The following is a 23,823-nucleotide window of genomic DNA, read 5'->3' as shown; positions in this document are numbered from 1 at the left end:
CTTGGAACTACTGAGGATGAAAAGAATTTCTAAATGGTTCCTCTCCTTTCATGGGAGTTTCGCTTCCTCTCCCTTTTCTCTTATACAAAGGTATCAGTCAAATTTCGCCATTAACAATATTGCCTTTGCCTTTCATTTCTTCCCCCATTTAGCAAGAGCTTAAGCTTGTGAGTAGCCTCCAAACTGCTTTGCCCAAATAAAGCCTCACACACGACAAAGCTTGGTTGGTATGGTTTCTGAGAACCTTTCAAATACCACTGCCCTTTAAATCTAAGTTTGCCCATGACAGAGAATGACCTTACAGTCCACATACAGTTCTGTCTAAGACAACTGATACTAATTTTTTTATGCTATTTCCCACCTTAAGTTTTAGGAAGAAAAAGCAAAGTGTGTTGACTAAAGAAAATTTTGTTTCATTTACATTATTACTGAGACTTGCAAAAAGCAAATACAGTTCAAGTTTTTAAACACCCACACGCACATTCTTTTGTATTCAAGACAAATCTCAGAAATCACTCTATGCATTCGCTTCTGCTTGTGATTCCTAGGCCACACCATGCCAGAGAAAACCTCTTATTGATCACTTTTGAAATTATATTTCTCAGCATAAATGCTTGAATAATTGACTGAATAAAATGATGCTAAACCTCTATGGGAACAGTTTCATTACAGAAGATGCTTTATAGTTTATTTGTGAATGTGTTACTGATTAATAGCCTGCCTCGGAAGAAGTATTGGTGATTATCTTCAGATTTTGTATCTCCACTTTATGAGTTCTCAAAGGGGACATAATCTATATTGAAATAATAATATTCTAACATGTTTCAATTATTTCAAAGTATAAATTTAAGTGCTTGTGCTCAGAAGCCTACAAAAAAGTATCTTCTAAAAAAATCTAATTCCTAGATTTTGAGAATTTCTGAGCTATTATATATTATAATCTGTAATATATGTTATTATATAATTAGAATTACATATATTACAATTTGAGTCATATTTCTAATAATTATTGAAAAAATCCACAATCTACTGTAGTGTTAAGAACTTGTAAACTTCCATGGAGCATTAGGACTAAAATTTTTTCTCTTAGCTTATGCTTATTTTTCAGGGCTCCAACAGGAATAACAACAGTTGGAGAAACTGAATTTTCAAAGACAAATATATCAAGCCCTTATTATGCCAGAACTGCTACTCTACTGCAAGAAATGGCTATGGAAATCCTTAAAACACAATTGTGCTGTGCACACAGTCGTGTTCCTTTGTAAATTGGTGGCCAAGGTTTGTCACAGCTTCCTCACAAAGGGTTTCTCTTTCACAACTTTCAACAAATTCCATGAGTAGCACAAGGCATTTTGCATTCCACAGGTGTTATTAGGTCCTTATAAGTGAAACATCATGGTTTTACTCTCCTCCATTTGTTGGTCACACAAGACCTCTTCCAAATTCAGATGTACATTTTCAGCACACTGAGGAAACCCACATGCTGAGGATATATTCAGCCATTAAAAAACCCCCACCACACTTCTCTTCCAGCTGCAGGAAAACCTCAGCTGTAGGAAGACACAAGCAAGCAATGCTGAAATTTTGCATTCATTAAATACAGCAGGCCCAGGGTTTCACTCAAACAAAACTCACCCCCACTCAATATATTTGAACGTTGAAACAGTTAAGGTTGATCATGAGCAAAGTGCAATGAACATCTCACAAGGCAAATTAATGTGAAATATGTGAGCTGAAGCTTTAGCTACGGATCCCAGAAGAGGGGAAAAAAAAATTATGTGGCAAGCAAGGAAAAGCTGCATTACCCAAGAACGGAGGGGCACAGGTTCTGTTAGTGTCTCTAGGATGTGACACATTTTGAGGACAAATCCTATGACAGTGAGGGACACAAGTACCACAGAGTCAGTGCATTCCTTCCCCTCCTGCCACACGACACCATCCAACCTGTCAAGTGGTCCTGGGTTTTGGCAACACAGGAGAAACTTCAAGATAAAAAATAATGAACAACAGTTTTACAATGCACTTCAGTCACCATACAGGTGAACAGATGTACAGATGCACTTGTATTTATATTTTCTGTAAAAGTTAAACAGCTTATTCCCATTAGTACCACAATTTTTCCATCACTGCAGTGTATTTCTTTCAGCAGAGCAAGAGCAAATAACTCATTTACTGTGGGCTGCTGCTAATGTCAAATCATGCAGCTCTGTTACCAAGTCACACACAACAACAAAATCAATCCTTGCAGTCCTTTGGACAATTTTTGTCTACTGTTTATCAAGGATAGCTGGTAGGATCAATATCCAGCAATATTCACTAACGCAGAACCTGAGGCAAGACACACTTGGGTTATCAGCATGCTTTTGTTGCTGAAGTTTCATGTCTGTGTGAACAAACAGAAAATATTGAAGTTTTTCAGTTTGAAACTCTCTATTTAACCTCAGCTGGCTTCCTTCTTCCACTATCAAAGCAGGTTTCCATTCAATGCACACCTCAGTATCAGAGCAAAGAACAGCAATTGCCAACATTAATTCAGTTTGCAAACAATAAGCTTTATATTTATGCATAATTTATTTAGGTGCAGTTAGAAAATCAAGGCTCTGATTTGAATTTTTACAGTGAAATATTCTGGAAACCAAGTTACAGTGACTATTGCAAGGGTCTTTATTTGCTCCAAATGATGCAAGTATGACATGACAAGAATATGCAAGCAACTTTTATTCATTTATTATCACTGGAATTTCCTTACTATGTAGAACCAAATGTAAAGGGGTTTTTTTTTTGTTCTTTAAATCCTTACTTTTGTAGCAATACCCCCCTTCCAGCTCTTTAATCAGACTTTTTGTGTTACAATTTATCCAGCTGAACAATCTGCAGATGGCTGTATATAAAGTGAAAGGGTTGGCTGGGAGCTACAATGTGACTTTTTACAGCATTGAGATTTTTCTGGCTGTTAACTCAGGCAGTTATTGAAGACAGGTGCCCTCGGATGCTTATTTAATTCCTATCACTTTGTTGCAGAAAAACCCAAAACCAAAATGAACCCCCCCCCAAAAAAAAAAAAAAAAAAAAAAAAAAAAATCGAAGTCAGTAACTAACTTAAATATCCACATTTTTAAGGCACTGAAAAGAAAATGCAAAAATGCTACAATGAAAAAATCCAAACAAATGAAAACAAAACAAATAAACCCCAAACCAGAAAGGGCCATCAAAACAACTTAAAAGTATTGAAAAAAAGGTGAAATTACTGAATACAGCCAAGTCACACCTCTCCGGATTGGTGCAACTCACTAAAAATTCATCCTTCTGACAGTAAGTAATACCCCATCCATACCACAGTTCACCATCCCTCATTTACCTCCTATTTCAGCCAAGCAACAATGCTATTTTTAATTTACACTCATTGCAAGCCATAAGGACAAAATATTTTCCTGCGTGCAAGTGGAAAAGGTACAAATGAAAGAGAGACACAGCCTGAAATAGCTTGGCACATGACCTGCCATTTAGAAATTAAAACCAGGATATAGGAACATAAAAGTGCTGCCAGTAGCATCTGCAATGTCACTTCAGAACAGAGAGTAATTTAAGTTTTCATCTACTGTAAACATTTTTTTTCTAATGTATACAGGCTCAGACTTTTTCCATCTGCTAGCAGCTATATGTGGTTAAACATTCAGAAGCTTTGAACAGGTCATTATCAATTACTTTTCTATACTCTTACCTACAGATTTGCTGTCATGCACAACTTCTATTTTTTTTCCTCATCCTTATTCTTGGATTGCACTAAAAACATCTATTTAGCAGTTCCACCTAAGAGCTGAATCTGGAATTGACAAATCACAATTCGACTTTATCCGTATTGAGAATTGAAAGTTAAAATACATGTTGAGTGTTCACAGATGATGTGCAGCCTGATATAGGCTGAAGAGGAGGTTTTTCAGTGGATAGAAAACCATATCACCAATAATTACAAAGGTTTCGAGTACTATCATTGAAATGGTGAAATCTAAAGCTCTGCAGACTCACAAATTATGTAAAATAAGCTGTCATTGCTTAAGCACAAGAAAAAAGTGTAAAGACCTTTCAGAGCAGTCACAAAGTTGAGAATCTGTTATAAATTTCATTAAACATATGGCTGCTTACTTGGAAAAAAATTAGTATTATTTAATTTTTTTAACTGACCAGTAAGTCACAGATGCTATTAAAAAAACCAATGAATTAAAAGACAGCTATTTAAATTATCTCCATAAGAGACCAAAGCAGAGATGATTGTGATTGCTCTATTCTGCAACAGAGACAAAACAGTCAGTGGATCCTCTTAGTCCTTCACTCATTCAGCCTCTGACAAATTCCTGTCTCTGGCTCTCCAAAAGGAGTTGGCAGGAAACAGAAATTTGGAATTTTACACCCTATATCTTAAGGATCTACTGCAACACAAGTGAACAGCCCCAACTCTGCTGCAGGAAGGTTTTCCCTTAAAAAGAAAAGTTTTAGCCACTGAAAATTTTGTATTTAATCTCATTTTATCCTTTTTTTTGTAGTCAAAACCTTTCTATGCTTGTCCTTTAAAGATGCTGCCTTCAGTGCCTGGTAAAGATTAGATCTCCTGAGCAAATAAACATGTGGAAGAAAAACCAAAAGGAACCTTACACACTACTGTATCTCTACAACTCTGAAACTTGCAGTTCCAAAGTACTTTATTCCCCCCTTTTCCCATTTTGATGCCAGCATACAGGTAACAAAAGCATGACTGTAACATGAACTGCTTGGTTTCCCAATAACAAAGCCACACTACAGGTACATAAATGAGGAGGGGATTAGTTAGTATCTGAAAAATGAGAGTAGTTTCTAATTGGATCAGATGGAAGGGCTGAAGAACATAAAGATAGGATTTCTACTTCAGCAGCCTAACACGGAAACATTACCACAAATTCAGGTGATAAATAATGGAAAGAATTAATTTGTTCAATTAAAAACTCCATGTGTTCAGGCATTAGTATCCCTGGGAAGTGTTGTTCAGTCAACTCAAGGTCAGAGGATTTGAATTTTACATTTTCACTTCTTAGTCTATTTGTCTCAATTAAAATAAACCAGGTGAGTCTGTCAGTGCCTGTTGTTTTACATTTTTAACACTTAATATTGCTTCAACTATACCATATTTACCCCACTTTGGAAGTGGTGGCTTCCTGAGAGTATTCCTTATGAAGAATCAACTTTTTATGGCTAGTGAAATACACTTTCACACTCTGATTGGTTAAGACTAAAGTAAAATCTGAAATTACTATAATAATTAGTATTTGCTATATATAATTGAATTATTCTTTGCAATTAATTCCTAACCTTGAGTAATTCAGATAATTTTTGGTAAATCACTAAAAAGTCAAACTTCAGTTAACAGTCATCCAATTATTTCTGTATCATGCCCAAACAGAAGTGAACCATTATGATTAAGTTTGCGGAGTGCTCCTTGTCATGATTGTTTGTTCCTATGTAAAAAAACCCACCATGAAGTCCTGATATGGCCTGTATATATTATATACTTGTTAAATTTAGCACAACTCTTGTCTTGGGCTGACATTCAGAGAACACAGAGTACTGAACATGCCACTTTTAATTGTTGTTTACCGGAATCCTGTGCAGCATCTCCTCCTTCTAAGCTGCAACTTGGTAATGGGGCTGGTGTCAATGCATTAGCAAAAGCCAGCAGTTCATGTCAGAGCAATTTCTGATTAGCATTGCCAAATTATTGGTTCTAATTTATTCATTAATGCCTAAAGAAACAGAATAACATGTGAATGATGCTGCTATTTCAGGATTTTGAGTGGAAAAAACTTGAAAAGTAGATTCAAATCAAAGACTCACAGATTGTTTACATAATAAATTTAGAGAAGATTGGTATATTGGAGGTTATCCCATTCAAAAACGTACAGAACACACAAATACCTGAGAATCTCTTGCAGTCAATGCCACTTTCCCCCACTGACTCCAGAAAAGGAAGACAGTCCCAAATTAGCAAAAAATTCCCTGTTAATATTCCTCTGAGCTAACGAGACACATTGGGGTATACATTTAACAAGTAAGGATATTTTAATCCAGTTGGGAATTCTTCTCAGACACTTTGGCTCTGAAATGATGCTTTTAAAAGAAAATAGAATGGATAGGGAATACTGAGAGATCCAGAGACAGAGAGAGATGCTTAAACCCAATTGAAATAACTGAAGTGTTGCCAGTTAGGGAAGCAGGTAAAGCAGATTTAGGCAGCTGAAAATAACTTATGATTTTTAACAGCAGTAGTAAAACTGACCAAAGGTGGTTTTTTAGCCCCATTCTTGCTGCTTTGCAAAACAATGAGCAATGACAAAGGCAGAATATCCTTCCTTATGCCATTCTGTATTTTGTGAAGAGAGACTCTATTTCCACAAATACCAAAATAGAATATTATTCTTGAAATTCTGTGAGAGATAAGCCATATTTGCCATGAAGGGCTTATTCCTCACTGAGCCACAGGCTGCGGTATAAAAAGTTTGACACCATTTCTAAGTAGGAAAAATATATTCAACTATTACCAAGTATTGCCCACCACCCAATTATTTGTCAGAATAGACTTCAAAATAAAAAATTATTATTTGGACTGTTATTTTCATGCACAAGAAAGGTTCTCTCCCAAGTATGTCAGATTATGCCTGCACAAAGCACTGACAGAATGGTGCAAAATACTTTCAAGACTTAGATTTGCAATTCCAGCAGAGGAATGGGAGGGACAGAAGGGATTTGGGGGAAGGACCCAAAAGACACGAAAATTTTATAAATATATATCAGGTCTTATCAGGCTAATATAGAGAGGCTTCTACTTCTTCCCCCATCTAGTCCCCAGCTTGCTGCTTCTCTGAAAACAAGCTCAATGTAAATTTTAAAAACTTACCCTCAGACAGTTAGTAAAGTTCAGGTATTTTTTGATTTAATGGGTATTAAAAAGTTAGCTCAGGATTTACTGACAAGCAATGACTCATTTAAACTCTGAATGTTATTCATGTCTCAGCCAAGAAGCAAAGTCTCAAAAAGAACATTATGGCTGTCTGAAAGATGCCCATCAACACACATCTGTATCATGGTTCAGTTCACAACACTCAGCAGTCACACTGAAAAAATCCCATTGTACAAATGCATTGCCAGCTCTCCATGTGTCCACCTCCACTACCAGCTTTAGCACAAATGTAGCCACCCTGACATAACCCTTCCACTCATGGTTTATACACTGCAGAGCAGGAACTACTGAAATTAAATTGTGCTCTTTGGTTATGAAAGCATCTCAAGCAGTTGGGCTTACCTTGGGCATGACATTCAAAAAGCAATGCAAAACAAATGTACTCTGAAAAACTGTCAGAAAAAAATAACACAAATATTTAGATTCACTGTAGAAGATTAAATGGACAACACCAACCTATGAAAGTTACTTCAAAACACGTGGAAGCTCTATTAGATTGGAATTTTCTAAAATAGTAATTTGTAATTCTTAGGGCAAATAGTTAAAAATACGCAAAAACTTGTGGCTTTGGGTACTCCATTTCATTTAGAAGGTACCTGGTTCAGCAGATCAAGCTGCCAATTGAACAAACCAGTGGAGTCAATGTACTGCACAAAACATTTCTGGCAGACTTTGGCTGCTGGCTATATTGCTCATGTACAGATCTAGGGTATGACTCACTTGCATAATGGACAGGAATTCATTCAACATTAAAGTTTCAGAGAAAATCCTTATCCCACTAAGAGAGAAACCTTTTGACCTTATGTACAAAATTATGCTGGCTTCCAATAATGGCATTGTCAACATGGTATCTTTGCAACGAATGTATTTTGATAATTAATGCCAGCAAGATCAGACAACAAAGTGAATTTCATTTTCTGATTACAGTGCATAGTGCTTTTAATGCTCTCTATTATGGAAGGTTGCTGTGCAGCTTGCGTTAACACCATCCAATCTGAGAAACTCTTGAGGAAAATAGCAGTCATTTGTGGAAAGGATGCATATGGACTCTCCCTCTCCCTTTTTGCTACGAAGCAAATGTTGGATCCCAGCAGACAGCCTCAGCAGCCACTGAGATTTCATTCTTTACAACCACCACTACAGAAAAAAGCACCTTATTCTCAAGTCATTTTGAAACTATTATGGACAGTACAAGAGAATACACAAAGTACATATGACAGTATAGGACTTCTCCTAAAAATTAAAAAAAAATGAAAAATTGAACAATGTTTTCTTACCATGGCAGGAACCATCCAGTTCTTCATATCCCACACTGCAGATGCATCGTCCCAGAGGCACCAGCCAATCCCCATCTGCCCCGCAGTACAACTTTGGGGTGTCCCGTTCCTCAGCACTCTTCACACAGGAGCCCCGCACTTCCACCAGCGAGGAAGAATCCACCCTTGGAATGGTGTCAGGGAACATGGCCAAATTACGGACCGTGAAAGGGCACTTCTTGTAATAGACACGGACTGACACCAAAGCAATGCATGCTCCAATGTCCTGAAAAGCAAGATAAAATCCCTTCTTGTTTATGGGCCCAACTTCACGAACTTCGGTGTTGAGTTTGAGGATGCGGTCGCCCAAGTCCATCTGGGTAAAACTCTCATCAGCAGCTATAGTATCAATTTTAGTGTACTGGTTTGGCTTGAATTTTACTCCATGAGGCTCATCTGACTCCATGTAGTAGAGATTGAAGGTTTCCTTGCAGGTCCCCAGCACCCACGGAATGCTGTTGCAGTCCCTCAGGGTGAACTTCATCTCCACGTAGATTTTCTGCGCAGCGTCGCGAGAGACCCAGTTGGTTTGCAGCCAGTTGTTCTGGTTGGGTTCCATCACATTGCACACCTGGTAAGTATGAATGGGACGGTTGTGTTCATCCATTTCAGTTATGGCATCCCACTGGAAAGGAAACAAAAGTGTTTGAAAACCAGGAAAAATATGTATCGGGCATATGCATACACACACGCCCCATGAATATGCATCTATGGCTTAATTATGAAATTAATTACTTCAAGTTTAGTGGAATGACAGTAGTTAAGAGAAGATAACTACAGAACACTACACAAGTTTTATTTCAGAAACTCCACAGTGATTCTATATAATAATGATGTTTCTATTAATAGAAAGATTAAAAAATGACTGGGGCCTAGCAGAAATACAGGCTGTGTTTTTATTTTTATATATATATATATATATATTCATATATTTTATATCAAAGGCTCACCAAATGCTTATTACATAATCAGATACTCCAAGATATTACTAACATCCCAAAAATAGCTTCAATATATCTGAATCAACTTTCTACTAAGCAGTCATAATATCAATGTAGCACTAGAGAGAGGTTTTCTTATCAAAACACAGAACTATTTATAGTTCTGTATCCAAAAATATTGCACCAGAAGTTTTAGCTTGGCTTTTAGATGTACTGTTCCATCAGGGTACTAGCAGCAGAAAACAAACAAAACAAGAACCAAAACCAACCAACATTAAAGTCACATTAAAAGAACACATCATGTGCTGTATTCTCCAGAGGTCTCAAAAAGAAAAAACGAACCAAAAAACCCACCAAACATCTCCCCACCACACCAAACAGAATTAAAGAGTAGGTAGGTGGTTTAAAAACCATAGTTTTTAAAATACAGAACAACCTTCCAAACTGGCATAGGCCATCTTAAAGCAAGCCTCAACATGCTACTGTCTCAAAATTATTAAGGAAGAAAAAAAAATATCCAAAATATCCTCCTCTTACCAGGAGATTCTCTTCAGAAATATTTATATATTCACTCTGAATCAGTATCTCAATTTGAACTTAGAAATTAAAGCCCTAAAGTTAGCTGTTAACCACACAATTAATACCATAAACCTATTTTTCTGTAGGAAAGTAAAGGCTCAGCACTTCAATAAGTGGTTTCAAAGAATAAAACAAAATGGATTGATCAAACATGGTCAGTGCTTTAGTTCATTCAAAGCAGATCTCTCATGCTGTGCGCCTGGGCCTTTCCACTGTGCTCCCACATAGCCTGCTGACATCTCCTATTTCAGATGAATTCCTCTTTGGGCAAGAAAAATGTTTAAAATGTGCAAAATTGTATAATAGAACTAGTAGTCTAACCATCCCACATCTAAAATACTTGGAAAAAGGTTAACACTGAGCATCTCAACCAAGCCCCTGCACTGGGCCATGCTGGGTAAGGTACGGTTCTAAATACAGCACACGCTCCTAGGTACAGTCCTAGATACTGAGTGCTATCAAGGTGACTTCCACCTCCCCCAAAATGTCACTTTCCGTGACTGAGAAGTCTGACAGAACTCACTCTGTGATAGTCTCTGACATGGACACAGTCTCCTTGCATGAAATACAATCTGCTTTTACTTTTACCTGAGTTTTGCATTTCTCTTCTGATAAAAACAGTCAGAAAAGGCAACAGTTGAATTCAGTGCAGCCAACAAAAAGCTAAACAATTTATCAAACACACACTGGTTTTATTTTGGGTGTATGTCATATTATAGCTCTTATTTAATCCAGTTACAAGTTCTTATAAACAGTTGTGAAAAGCTTCAAAACCAAATGAGCAGAAGCATCTCACTGGTGATGTTTGCATAGGGATGTGATGTTCCCCCAAAAATCCCTGACCTGACAGGCACAAAAGCTGGCAGGAGTTGTCTGGCTTAGTCAAGCTGACAGTTCAGACCTCCTTCAAACTTCAGCCGTCCCAATGTGCTGCTTTACTTTCAAAAACTTTTGATTACAGTCCTTTCAGATGAGGAAAACCTCTGCTAATGTTGACAGAAGCAGCAGCATAAAGCTAATTCTTACACCTGGAGTTCTAGGATTTTTGGGAAAGACATGATAAAAACATGGTTTGGAGGAAGGACTTCAAAATTCTATTAAAAAGCAACAGCATGGCTAAGAGGCTACATTTTACATAAAGCAGGAGTAAGTCACTAAAATAGAAGAACATACAACTTGAAGATTGATAGAGAGAAGATTCCAAGATACTAAACACATCCGGGTACAAAATATCAGATTAGGCTACAAACAAACCACACTGGGATTTTAGTTAAAGTCTCAGCTGTTTCCATATCTCTACAAGCTACTTCACAAGCCCCGTTTTGTTTTTAAACTTCACTAACATCCAACAGCTGTACAAAGAACACGATTAAGAGCAAATTATGTAACTTTAATCTGTGTTAGCTATGTAATACTGAAATCTATTTTCATTGATTCCAATTTTTTTAAATTCTATTTTAAACCAAAACACTGGAGACTTAAAATTAGCAAGAGCCATTTAGTACACATCAGTACTGAAAGCTGTTCCAATTAACAGGGGTAGCTATATCAAGGAATTGAAACTGTCTATTTCCTAATGAGCTGATATCGAGGCAAACTTCACATGTAGAGAAAGACACCTCTCCCACAAGCTGTCACACTGATTGATGGATTAACACTGGGTTCTTCATCTCAGGTAACTGTTACTGAGGCACCAAGCCCAGCAGCAGTTTGGTAACCTGGGATGGCAGTTTTAGAATCTTGCACACCTCATTTTAAGAGAAAAGGGGGGTGTGGGGACACTGGTTACTTAAGCCCATACCTTCACTCACCAGTTTATGGGAGGAAGCACCTGCTCTTACAAATTTTACTCCATTTATATGCTAAGCAAGAAAGTTCCCTCCCCTTTCTCCTTATCATTTTACTCAAAGGATAACTCTCTAAAAATGAAGGGTTCTGCATCTACATATACCTAACCAGTGTCCCTTAGCTCACCTCTAAATAAGAAAAGGTTGTGGCAAACTTAACATCAACATATTTGGATATCTGGCACACAATGGCACCCCTGGGTAAAATATTCTACACAAATCATTTGTTGTTGAGCAAAGCATGGGGATAAGCACTGGCTTTCCATGCAGAGAACTGATGGAAGAAGTTGTGCCTGAAAATATCATGGGATGGGAAACCAGGGGACAAAACCTGCTGTCTTCAGCCATTCCACATTTTACTACCTGCTAAGAAAACACAACTGTTTAAGCAAATCCTCAGTGGTAATAAGTCTTATTTCTTATCTGGCAACAAAAGGAAGGTTTCCACTCTAAACTGAGGAACAAAATATACAAGGTTCATGGTAGACTTGGCTTCAGCAAGAGAGGTAATTTCAGAAATGGAGTTGTCAGCTACTTCTTACACATAAACATAGGCTGACATTTGAAAATTCAGTGAACCTGAACTGTAGAAGTGCAATATTCTGACATATATATCCCCTCATTTCCCACAAACACTCACTTGAGACAGTTCAGGTCACTGTTAAAGTCCATCCTGTTAAAAGGGATGGACTGTGTTTGTCATACAGAAACGCTACTGTCCTGAAAAACAGTCTGAAGAAAGTTTCAAGTGTGTCCACACAGCTCATGTACCCAAAAACAATTAAATAAACATGACCTTACTTCTCACATCCAGAGAGGATAAAAAGAATGCACACAGTGTTTTCTCCAAACTGATCCTTTTTTTTTTTTTTTGTTACCCCACTAAATGGTTTACTACTTATTTAGGTCATCCCAGATCTCAGCTGGGAGTCACCTAATGAAATCTACACATGTAGAACACACTCAGCTGTTCACTCCTGACAATCTTATAGGTCCCATTTCCATGGAAACAAGCTGAACAGTAAAAATAAAGGGAGTTTTAGAAGTTTTTAAAAATTCTCTTATACTAATCTCCAGTGAGATGATCTTCATAAAAATGAGATCAGAAAGGTCTAAACGAGGAAACACCAGAAGAGGACCTGCACTTGGTATGCACAGCTGCCATCTGACATGCACATTTACACATCTTGCTGCTCTAGTGACATTCAGGCAAAACCACCTACACACTACCTAACTACAGAACTGCAGAAAAAACAACTTATCTCAAATGAACATACCTAGGAAATGAACTTTTTAAGGCACAGGTGGCATTTAAGATGACATTGAAAACAGCAAGACTAAAGAATATTTAAAAGAACTACAGAATTGCTGTAAGTTGAAGGTATCAAGCTGTATTTCCCCCCATTCCCACTAACTCATTTTTCTTTGCCTTCACTTTTCCCAAAATCTACAATTCTGTATGTGAAAACAGGTGCTCAGACCCCCACAGACAAGTGATAACACTGAACTCACAAAATGGGCCTATTTAAAAGGAAAAAAACCCAGACAAAATTCCCCAGCTATTTGTATGTGTCTTAGCAAGTACCAGTTGATGTAGCTAACAAAATAAAACAGCAATTGAACTACTTATGTTCTTATATTTAAAATTGAGGTGACAAAGTTGCTTAGGGAATGAATAGCAACACATAGCACACTTTTATTAGCTCTGTAGAACTAAAATGACAATTCACAATGCAGGTTTAGAGGAAAATGCGACATCTGTTTGCTACATAGACAGAGAATATGAGAGTAGAGGGCAAACCCCTCAATCTGTGGAAGTAAACATGATTAAAAGGAAACAACAAAATCAGAATTGAACAAATAAGGAATACTTAGAGCAATATAAACAAGAGAATACAGAAGAGAAAGTTGTTCATGCACTCAAAATAGAAATCCAAAAGTGACTCATTTTCTGTTATTTACATGAAGCACTGAACAACTGAGATGAGCTGCTCCAGGTGATCCAGCTCTGCTCTGAAAACTCTTCTGGTTCATATAAATGCTTTCTACAGGCAAGCAAGACCAAGATTTGGTGAGATTTGGGGGATGAACCATGGAATTCAAGCGAAACCAACTTCAGATACATGAAAGAATCGACTCTCACTTGGGGATTAGCCAGCATAGGACTTTGGGATCAGTAGGGAAAATAAGACAGCCCTGCTCCAGCTTTTGGAGAGTGAATTGTCTCTGTTCCAGAAGGAAAGGGCATCAGAGGTCTTGAACAAAGAACTTGGTGCACCTACTAGAAAAGATCAGTATGACAAGTAACATATTTACATCTCAAAATACATACTTGGATGTAGGGCTCAGGCTAGTGAGGCAATCAATTTATTTGACTAACCAAAATTTAGGCAGGAATATGATAATGCACCAGTGAAAACGTTACCCACAGAATGATGTTCCTACTGTTGGGGTATGGCAGAGAAATTATAAAACAGAAGGCAGAGAGAATAATACATCATTCCTTCCATAACAGATTATTAAAAAGTACATTCAAAAAAGAGATGTACAGAAAAATGTGAAGAAAACCCAAAAGAATTCATACATATATGCATACATATGAAGGCTGTTTATTATAAACTGAAATATAATTGAAACCAGCCACTACTATATAAAATACCTTTGTTGCCAGCACTCTGGAACAAGACCACTGTTTCCCTGAACGAATTATTGACTACAAAAGACTCAATGACTTGCACCAAGGATCTGCAAGGACAGTGTGCCATGCTGTAATTTGCTTTTTAAATGAGAGACACTAGTAAAACTTCACAATTCAGTGGTGAAAAGTGCTGCTGATCACCTTTCCAGGGGCATCTTATCCCTTTTGTAATGCAACACTTCCAATGGATTCAGAACTGAGTGGAAAGTGAGAGCAGAAAGTCTACACCCTTTCAAGATACTACAGCTCACTACACTTAACCCTGCTGTGTGCCCTTCAAAGATCTGCCAGTGCACTGTCCCTGGTACCTGTGACAGAGGCCGGCTCTGCTGGCCTCTGTCTTACAAAAGAAATAATAATAAAAAATACATAACCCAGTGTGGTTTTACGGGTATCTGCTACCAGAATAAAGCTGTGTCTAGCTAATAACAATAGTTGTGTGGTACATTTGGCTGCCAGCAGCTGCAGAACCTGATGTGATAAAACACAGAATAATGCTGATGCTGGGAGGGCAAGGGGAACAAGAGCCCAGGAATCCTCACTTGGCTGAGTGAGATTTACGGGATTAACCAAGAATACCTGAAGAAGGAATGTGACAGCTCTAAACATCAACACACATGTGCTGAAACACAGTGGTCTGCTGTGGAATAACAGACATGTTAGAAGCAAGTTTAGTCACTCAACAGAACCATAGACTAGCTTGGGTTGAACAGGACTTAAAGATCATCCATGGGCAGGGACACCTCCCACTAAACCAGATTGCTCAGAGTTCCATCCAACCTGGCCTTGAACACTTCCAGGGTTGGGGCACCCACAACTTCTCTTCCTAATCACCCTCACAGGAAATCCAATCTAAACCTGCCCTGTTCCAGTTTAAAGTCATCCCCCCTGTCCTATCGCTACATTATTAAATGTAGTAGTAAATTAGTAAATATGATTAGTAAATGAAGTATGTCATGACTTAAAATACATAAGTGTAAATGCTTATACTTCCTTATAATTGGAATAAGACAAACAAGGACTAAGAAATAAATTACAACTACAAAATAACTAAATCAAAGTGTAGGTATAATCCAATCAAGCTCCAACAAGCATTAGCTGTTTATCAGCAGAAGACAAATTTGCTGCTGTGTTGCTTTGTTTCCTAAATATGGGGAGCTGCAACAATCCTAGATCTGTCCTTCCCAGCACCTCGTACACTCAGTAACTGGAGCAGAATGTTACAACACCGCTCAGTGAAGCCACTGGGTACTTTGGTAATGTTGCACAGTAGCTGGCTGCATCAGCTATGTGGCCTGGGGGACCTTGCTGGATCTCCAAAATAGCACAGATAATGTTGTGGTGAATGTTCCTGTGTCCTCAGGTATTTAGAAGCACAGAAAAACAGTCTGAAGGAAGCTTTAAGGAAAAAAAAAAAAAACAAAAAAAACCAAAAACCACCCCAAACAACAAACCCTGAGCAATCTGTACATTTCTAGTTTAGGAATTTCTACCAATTCAGAGTTTGCCTGTTAATCTTATTCAGGTGTTTGTGACCAGCCCTGTGGTGTCACATCACCACTGCATTGGCTCTGACTCACCAAGCCCCTGGGTACCCAAGCAAGTCCACAAACTCTCCTCCTGCCAGACCTGCACTTCCCATGAACTTCAACCCTGCCAATTGGTCTGGCCTGCTGGGAAGCCGCAACATCATCAGGGCAGGCAGAGATACTTGGTAGATTTTCTCAGCCCTCAGTTTGAGAGCTGACCTTGTCTGCCCCAGGATTTAATGCACATACTGAGTCAAATGCCTGCTTTTACCACTTAAACCCTTCAAAAATTGTGCATTGCATCACATCACAAATCTGACTTGAATGCACAAATTTCCAAATATTAGTTCTGTTTTACTTGCTTTCCCAGCTTTGGATCTACAATTCTGACATCTGAAACTCCCCTTCAGCAGCAGGAAGATTTTTTTGCCTTTACCATTCCAAGCAGTAGAGTTTTAAGTGAATAGCACAGAATTCCAGCACACCAGTGGTCCTGGCTATGTGCACCCACAAAGAAGGCTGTGACTCAGAGCTTCCCATTTTCATTTCCTCAAGTCACTCTGGGGAAAAAAGCATTTCAATACCACCGATGGCAGAAATTGTATAAACACCTTATGAAGTTCCAGGTTTTCCCACTAAAAAGCAAAGGATCTCAGGGTTTTTTTTTATGTGAGCATTGGCATATTTAAATTCCTGCAATTAGCAAGCAGTCAATGAGGTTAATATGGATGAAGTGAAACCCAGAATATCTCTCCACTTCTTCCATCTTTCCCCATTTTTTCTTAAGCCTACTTTCTTTAAAAAGAAGAATAAAAAATCCTGCCTTTTCTACTTCTTGAGTTCATGCTACTCCATCAGTGGTTCTAATTGAAACTATACAAATGGAAACAATTAAAAATAATAATTACACAAAGCAGCTATGTAAGGCTTTTCATCTGTGGAGTGCTTTATAAACACTAACACGTTAATTCAGGCTAAGACATAAAACTAAAGAAGCAAAACTAAAGATATGAAGAGGAAGGTGAAGTGACAGATCAGTGATTTTTGCCAGCATGCTGTGTATCAGTAATGAGGAGCTGTATCAGTGTGGATGCCTTAATCTGACACTACCCACAGGAGCTGAACTGATGGCACTGCAAAGCTCCCCTGCAGCACAACTCTTCCTTTAAGTATTTACTAATGGGCTCCTTCAGAACCACTCCCCAGTCCTCTCCGGCTGTTGTGCTGCCAGGTGAAGTGGAGCCCATACCTGTGGCACATATCTGGCTGAATTACCTGTTACCAAACTGCCGATGGAGAATTGAACACTTGAATCTTTCATAAATCACCTCCAGCCTCCCACCACCATCCTAACAAGTGTTATCACTATCTACAAATAAATTCATGACTTCATTTTTTCTCAAGCTACTTATCCCTTCCAGGCAGAGGATCAAAAGGGGGTAAAACAAAGATTAGAGCTATGTGACTAATTAAAGGCAAAAACTTATATTTATTGGCTCGCGAGGGATCATGTTGATATACTCCAGTGAAAGCCAAAAGCAATGCTATCATATCCTGCCATTTAACTGAGCCTAAAACCTCTGGAAGTAAAATCTGAGAGGTGAACAGAAGAACCAATTATTACAAGTGGAGCAAGCTGAATAACATCAGTAGCAGCTCAGTTTATTTGCATGTAAATTCACAAGCTTATGTATTCCAGCTACATGCATTACAACCTTACTCATTTTCTAGGTTAAACAGAGCCATGCCTAAAGTCTCTGCAGAATAACTTCTATTACAGGTTGCAAACATCCTTAACAAAGTGTCCAAGTGCGCTGAGAAATGAACACATAAAAATGAGAAGCCTACAGTATTTTTAAAAGGAAAAAAAAAAGCTATCCATATGAACCTTATATACAAACTGCGAACTCAAGGCAGGAACAGAAGGGGAAAAAAAAGGGGACAGAAAAGAGAACAATTACCAGTGTTTTCCTGTAAGTCAGTTTGTTCATCCTTCCTATTTAATTACTTATTTACTGAGGACTTGTAAAGTAGCATTGTCTCCTCAGGGAGCTGAGGCTCAGTCATACTTGTTAAAATTTCCTGGAATAACTTGCTGCCCCTTCCCCAGTGCTCCTTCCTTTCCTCCCATTTCTGAGTGCACAAATGGAGGGAGCATCAAGCTCTTAATTATCTTACACTATAAATAAGCTGGCATTAAACCCACTCCATTCACTACAGTCAAGGAGTGCATCATCAAAACAAACTCTCAGACATCTCCTCATTTCTACACTGTCCTGCATGTGAAAAGCAAAGATGTCAACTATGATAACTCCCATGCTCTTTCAGCCTCCCTCATATCATTACTCAACTTTTCAGTTACATTAAAAACAAAGTAATTTTGTAAATCAACTTCTAGCAGAGCTAATGAGAGAAAGGAGAAAATTTCATTTGACTATATTTCAGTTTATTTGGTAGGTAGGCCAGGATATCTTATGCAGATTTGCAATCCCTTTAGGTTCACCCAAATTAGGAAAGAGCTAAAAGGTATTACTTTAATGAAGAACTTCTTATGACAAGACTTTGAGAGCTTCAGGAAGTACATTTTTCCATAGGCCTGCTGTTCAAGTTTCTGAAGGAAAATAACCTATGGAGTTGTGGAGAGAGTTATACATTTGCTTGCTCTATTTTCAGTTCACAGTTTTCTTAGAACACCACAATCTCCCCAAGATATGTAGAACAAGTTCTGACTTTCCAAAATGATCTTGTTTGTAACACAAAGCAACACAAACATGTGGGCACTCTGAGCTCAGAGCACGTCCTGATCAAGGAGATACCCAAACATATGTTGATCATTTTTAGCTTAATTTAGTGCTTAATTATTTTCTTTTACCTTTTGGAATCAAGCATAATTATCCTTTTATTTTTGAGATACTGCAGCTGCAAAAGCAGCACCAGACTTCGGTGTTTAAGCATAGTAAGACTTTTTGCACCCAACTGAAACCTAGAACTTTATTTGGAACCTACTGTAGATAAAAATCACTGCAGCTGGTGAGGGGCAGTCATGGAACATCAACAAGAGGTCAAATTAGATGTCAGGTTCTTTTGTAGTTTACCAAAAGATTACACCTTGCACATTTATCTTCCAGAACTTTCTCTGTTGTCACAACCAACTTGACCCTAGGAGAGCAATGCTTTATTAAGTTACAGCTGAACACAATTGTTGAGATGTTGGTCCAATGCCTCTAGTTAATATATCACCTGCCAGCAGGATGTCCTTTTAAAGGAAAAGCCATTTATGTTTGTCATTTCAGAGCAGTAAAAAGAAAAAGATTTCTTGGCATATGTCCTCACAGGGTATTTTTTTCATGAAGGACACTACAAGTTTGGTTTTTTTTTTTTAACCAAACAGTGCTACATCTCTGAAGGTCTTCACATATTTATTTAAAATAGTCCCATGACTTTCTGGTCTAAGTATGAAACACTGAAAAAAGCTTTCATAAATTTGGATTTATATAATTGAAAAAACGCACACCAAAAGGAATCCATAGTTAAAGAATGTTACTAAATCTTTAACCTCTTTTCTGTAGAATGAACTAAATTTTTGCTAAGAAACTGCTATTCTTTAGGGGTTTGGTGTTATTAAAATGATGCCTTTAACAGACCTCCCAGTTTTCTACAATGCAAATGTTGGAGTATTCACAGGGCCAGGGAAGAAGGCAGCACAATTCAGATTTGAGAGTTATGAATTGAATATCAATCCTGTAAAATTAGGAGGTTAGACAAGAACCAAAAGTCCAGGAAAAGGGAAGAAGCCAACCTGATGCTCAGTTTTTATCTTCCTATTCCTCTCTTAGTCCAAGAGCTGTCCTGGGGACCACAACTATGACTACATCCAACCATCATTTTCTGAGGCAAAATATTTATCACACAGTTATAAATAGTTGTCATCAAATTATTCAATATATGATAATCATTTAGTAGTTTTCTGACATTGATACATTATTGTTTACTTTTTCTTACTGCTCAATATTAACGATAGAGAAATGCAATACTCCCAGTTCCCTGAAAATTTCCTTACCAGCTTATGATCAAATTGGAAATCTGAGTTTTGCAACTCTTAGCAACAGAATGGAAAAGTCATCAAGGAGCAACATTTCTCCCTTTTTATGACATGACCTTGCAACCTTCAAAGCTTTGACTCTTTCACATTTCCATATTTGGGGCAAGCTCTTGGAACACACCATCCCTACAAACCCTGATTATACCAGAGAGAAAAATGGGAGCCTTTAAGAAATGAAAAAGCTGTAGGATCCATGGTTCCATACAAAGAAGCAAGGGACTGAGGCTGCTCAAGAAGGAAGACAACCCAGAGACAGAAGAGAACCCTATGACGACAGACAACACACATCAATTGGTCATTCCTTAACCACATTTTTGTCCTCTTCATCAGTCCCAACCATAGAGATTGGAATAGACAGTCAATGAGGATGCACCACTGACTGAAACAAACTGTTTCTATCAATTTAATGTACAAATAGCTGTATTATTTCTGCTGCGTAGCATTTGTTATGTACAGCCACATTAAGTACACATTTTTCCTACATACCACTTTTTCAATACAAAGCTTTGACTCTCATAAGAACACCTCTCAAGACTTCTGCCCTTATTTATCACATTTGAGAGGCTTACATATGAAAATCCATTAAATTCTATTATCTGCTAATCACAGTCTCATAATCACTTTCACTGAAATCACATGCCTGCAAAAATAAGAATTTTCTTAGAGAACAGTGTGCTGAATTCAAGTCCTCTCCCACCCACCACTGCCCTAACACAGTACAACTCTGCCCTAATTATTCTTATTCTGCTCTCCTGCTGAAACATGAGATGAAGGATAGTCAGAAACAAAAATGTCTTGTAAATTGACATATGTAGAATATTGACCTACAAGCCCTTCTCCAATTTGCAGAGTTCTTTGTTGAAGCAGATGTGTTAAAATAAGCAAGCAGAGTCTTGTGTGTGCACCTATTTCCTAATGAGATCTGACACAATAATTAGCATTCAGCAACTGGGGGTACTTTAATATACTTCCCTTCTCGTTTCTATCCAACTTTACAAAAGTTTCATTAATCTTTGCCACTAACAACAGGAAAGAAATAAAATGGGTGTAACAGCACAAGTCACAGCACTTCACAATCTGCACTTTTATTTCAGTTCCACTACTCAATCCTGGTTTCTGAAAACAACCAGGCGACTTTTTAGAAAGGCCAATTAGACAGTTCAGCTAATCTAGGTATGCTCAAATTCACCTTTCAGAGTTGCTGGAGATTAGAAACATCAGACTGAATTTTTGGGACAGCCTATGATTTTGATGTGGGAGGGAAGAGCACCACAGTTGACAGCAATCGCTTTTTACATGCTCTGATGAGTTGCTCATTGTTCTGGCCACAGCAAGAAATACTTAATCTTAGCATTGTAAATACAAAACCAGGAGATGAGTAACCAAAACAAAAGACAGGCACAGAATGAACTGTCAGCTTTGATGGAACACTGGTGGAATTTAAATAGAAAAAGGAAAATTATACTAAAGCCTCAAGCTGACAAAGCCACAATAAATACACATGAAGGAATTAAAAAACTTCAAGAATAGGGTCTAATCTTTTTGTTCCCTTCACAGATGAAATAAAGTTTTGTCTATGAATTGAGATTTCTAAATCCAAATTTGTATAGAAAACACTTAAATTAGGCATAAATCATCACTATAACTTCACATATATCATAATTCTTTGCCCTGTGTGTGTATTCCTGCATCAGCTTCATATATGCAAGAGAGGCACTTAGACCCAGGATTAGAAAAGAATAAAAAAATTACTGAAAATTTCAAATGAAAGTCACTTAAAGCAGCTTTTACCTGATAGGGGAGAAGTATTTGCTATATTCAAACGCTTTTCCACCAAGAAAACCATCTGTGCTACAAATGAATGTAACAGTACAAAAACCAAAACATGAGTCCCTTACACATAAAACAACAGCTTTTGAGCCAGCTCAGGTGATTCAGAGGCTCTGGTTGGAAGCTTAAGTAAATGCAGGGCTAAAAATGTGAGGAGAAAACCACCCTAATTAAACTAGGGACTACACTTCTGGCATGTTTGAAATCAAGGACTCAAGTTTTTATATTGTCTTTACCCATGCTTTTTTCCTCCCACCAGCTTCACAAAACATCATTTAGATTTCAGCAGGTCATCTAGAAGGTAATCTTACAAGCTCAGCTGTGCAGAAACTTTTTGTTGGCTTTTTCTGTTGACCGGACTTACCTTGCTGAAATTAGCAGATACTTAGAACCAGGTGATGTACCTATGTAAAGTTATGCTATTTTAAATGGTGCTGTCAAATGTTAGAAACTGTACAGATTCTTGCTTTTTCCAGCAATTTATTTTCCCAAAAAATACTTGGCATTTAAAATTGCTGTTCTGCTGAAAAGCTGCACCACAACACCAACAATTATGCTATAGTGTCACGAATCAATAGCGCTGCATGCAATATTTAATACAAACTGAGACCCATGAGCCTGCTCTTTTAGCTTTTAAAAGTCAAGTTTTTGCTCACTTGCAACATTTTATTTTAAAATGGCAATTACACTTAAAAGAAACAAAGTGCTCCAGTAATCTTTGGTAATACTGATAAGGCAGGCTTCAGCCCAAATAAAGTCTTAGGAAAAATCACAGGAGCACTAGAAAGACAAATCTAGGCAGCTCACCCATTTTTAACCTTTTTCATAAGTGTGCTTGTGCCATTTAAAGTTTCTTTACACCAAATGCAAAGTGTATTACAAAACAGTATTTTAATCTTAGAGAGGATTTTTTAATCTAAGTATGTTCTTTTTCATGTAATTATAGAAGAAACAGTAAAATAACTGGGGGGTTTGGAGGGTGGAGAAAAGGCAGGAACAGTGAAAAGCCCCAGGTGCTTCAACATCCTATCCTGAGCAGTGACCACTGGTAGAGTCATTGAGAAATTTAAGAACTGGGCAGGGCCAGTAATCCGGAATACTCCCCAAGCTGTTATCTTCATAATTTTTTTCCAGGCTCCCCTGCCAAACCAAAATTACAACCTGAAACCACAGTAAAGTTTGAGAGGAAAAGGGGAGAGACAGGGGAGGGGAGGGGAAAAAAAGAAAAATAGGGAAAACAGAACACAAGAGCCTTGATTTGGCTAGATGGGAGAAATAGATAAATGCATAGCTGAATCTCATCTTTTTCCAATTCTGCCCTCATCTACCTGGTTAAGCAATGATGAATAGTAGTGAACAACTGTCCCAGGAACATCTTTTCCACATGGTATCGTCACTGTATTCCCATGTATTCGTCTAGAAAAAACCTCTTTATGAAACAGCAAATACAACCAAAAATGGATATTCTAAATCAGAGTTGTTTCCCAGGTATACTGGGAAGTAAAAGAAAGTCTGATCCATTCTGTCTTTATTTTTCTGTGCAAAAGACAACACACTATCATTTTTGTGCTGTAGTATCTTCATATGCAAGTTCCTGGCCCAAGGTGGCTTAGAAAACATGTAACGTATCTAGAACTAATAAATATTTTCAGATTTGTGCTGCTTTTGACTTCCCTCTCTGTAACATGTTTTCCACCACAGAGCCTTGGCCTTAACATTTTGGGTAGGGGTGTCACAACTCTTCACAGCAAGAACATGAGGTTTCTAGGCCTCTCCATACACATAAAATTAAGATCAGCTACATTAAATGAAAATTAGCATTTCCTGTGGCATTTCACTGTTGATGAGGGTGGAAACAGTTGGCATGCATTTGTCCCCATACAAGCACAGTTTGTGTGACCAAAGATTTGAACAAGAATTTCTGAATTCCAAGGATGAAACACAGTGTTTGTTTCAGCAATAAGTTCTGGCCCATTTTCTGCCCTCAGTTGTCAAA

General features: G+C 37.8%; 1 protein-coding gene across 4 annotated transcripts in view; it reads right to left on the bottom strand.

Annotated features, from left to right (window-relative positions):
* The window catches only part of EPHA6 (EPH receptor A6), a 388,929-nt gene that overhangs the window by 291,114 nt on the left and 73,992 nt on the right, over positions 1-23,823 (bottom strand). For all 4 annotated transcript variants that reach the window (XM_032095757.1, XM_032095772.1, XM_032095765.1 and 1 more), the window contains exon 3: positions 8,263-8,926. In XM_032095757.1, coding sequence (XP_031951648.1) covers positions 8,263-8,926 — 664 coding nt within the window. The remainder of the gene's footprint in view (positions 1-8,262; positions 8,927-23,823) is intronic.

The sequence above is a fragment of the Corvus moneduloides genome, chromosome 2 (genome assembly GCF_009650955.1).
Source record: "Corvus moneduloides isolate bCorMon1 chromosome 2, bCorMon1.pri, whole genome shotgun sequence".
Lineage (NCBI taxonomy): Eukaryota > Metazoa > Chordata > Aves > Passeriformes > Corvidae > Corvus > Corvus moneduloides.
Note: the sequence above shows the minus strand (reverse complement) of the source record. Positions and strands in the feature narration are given on the sequence as shown.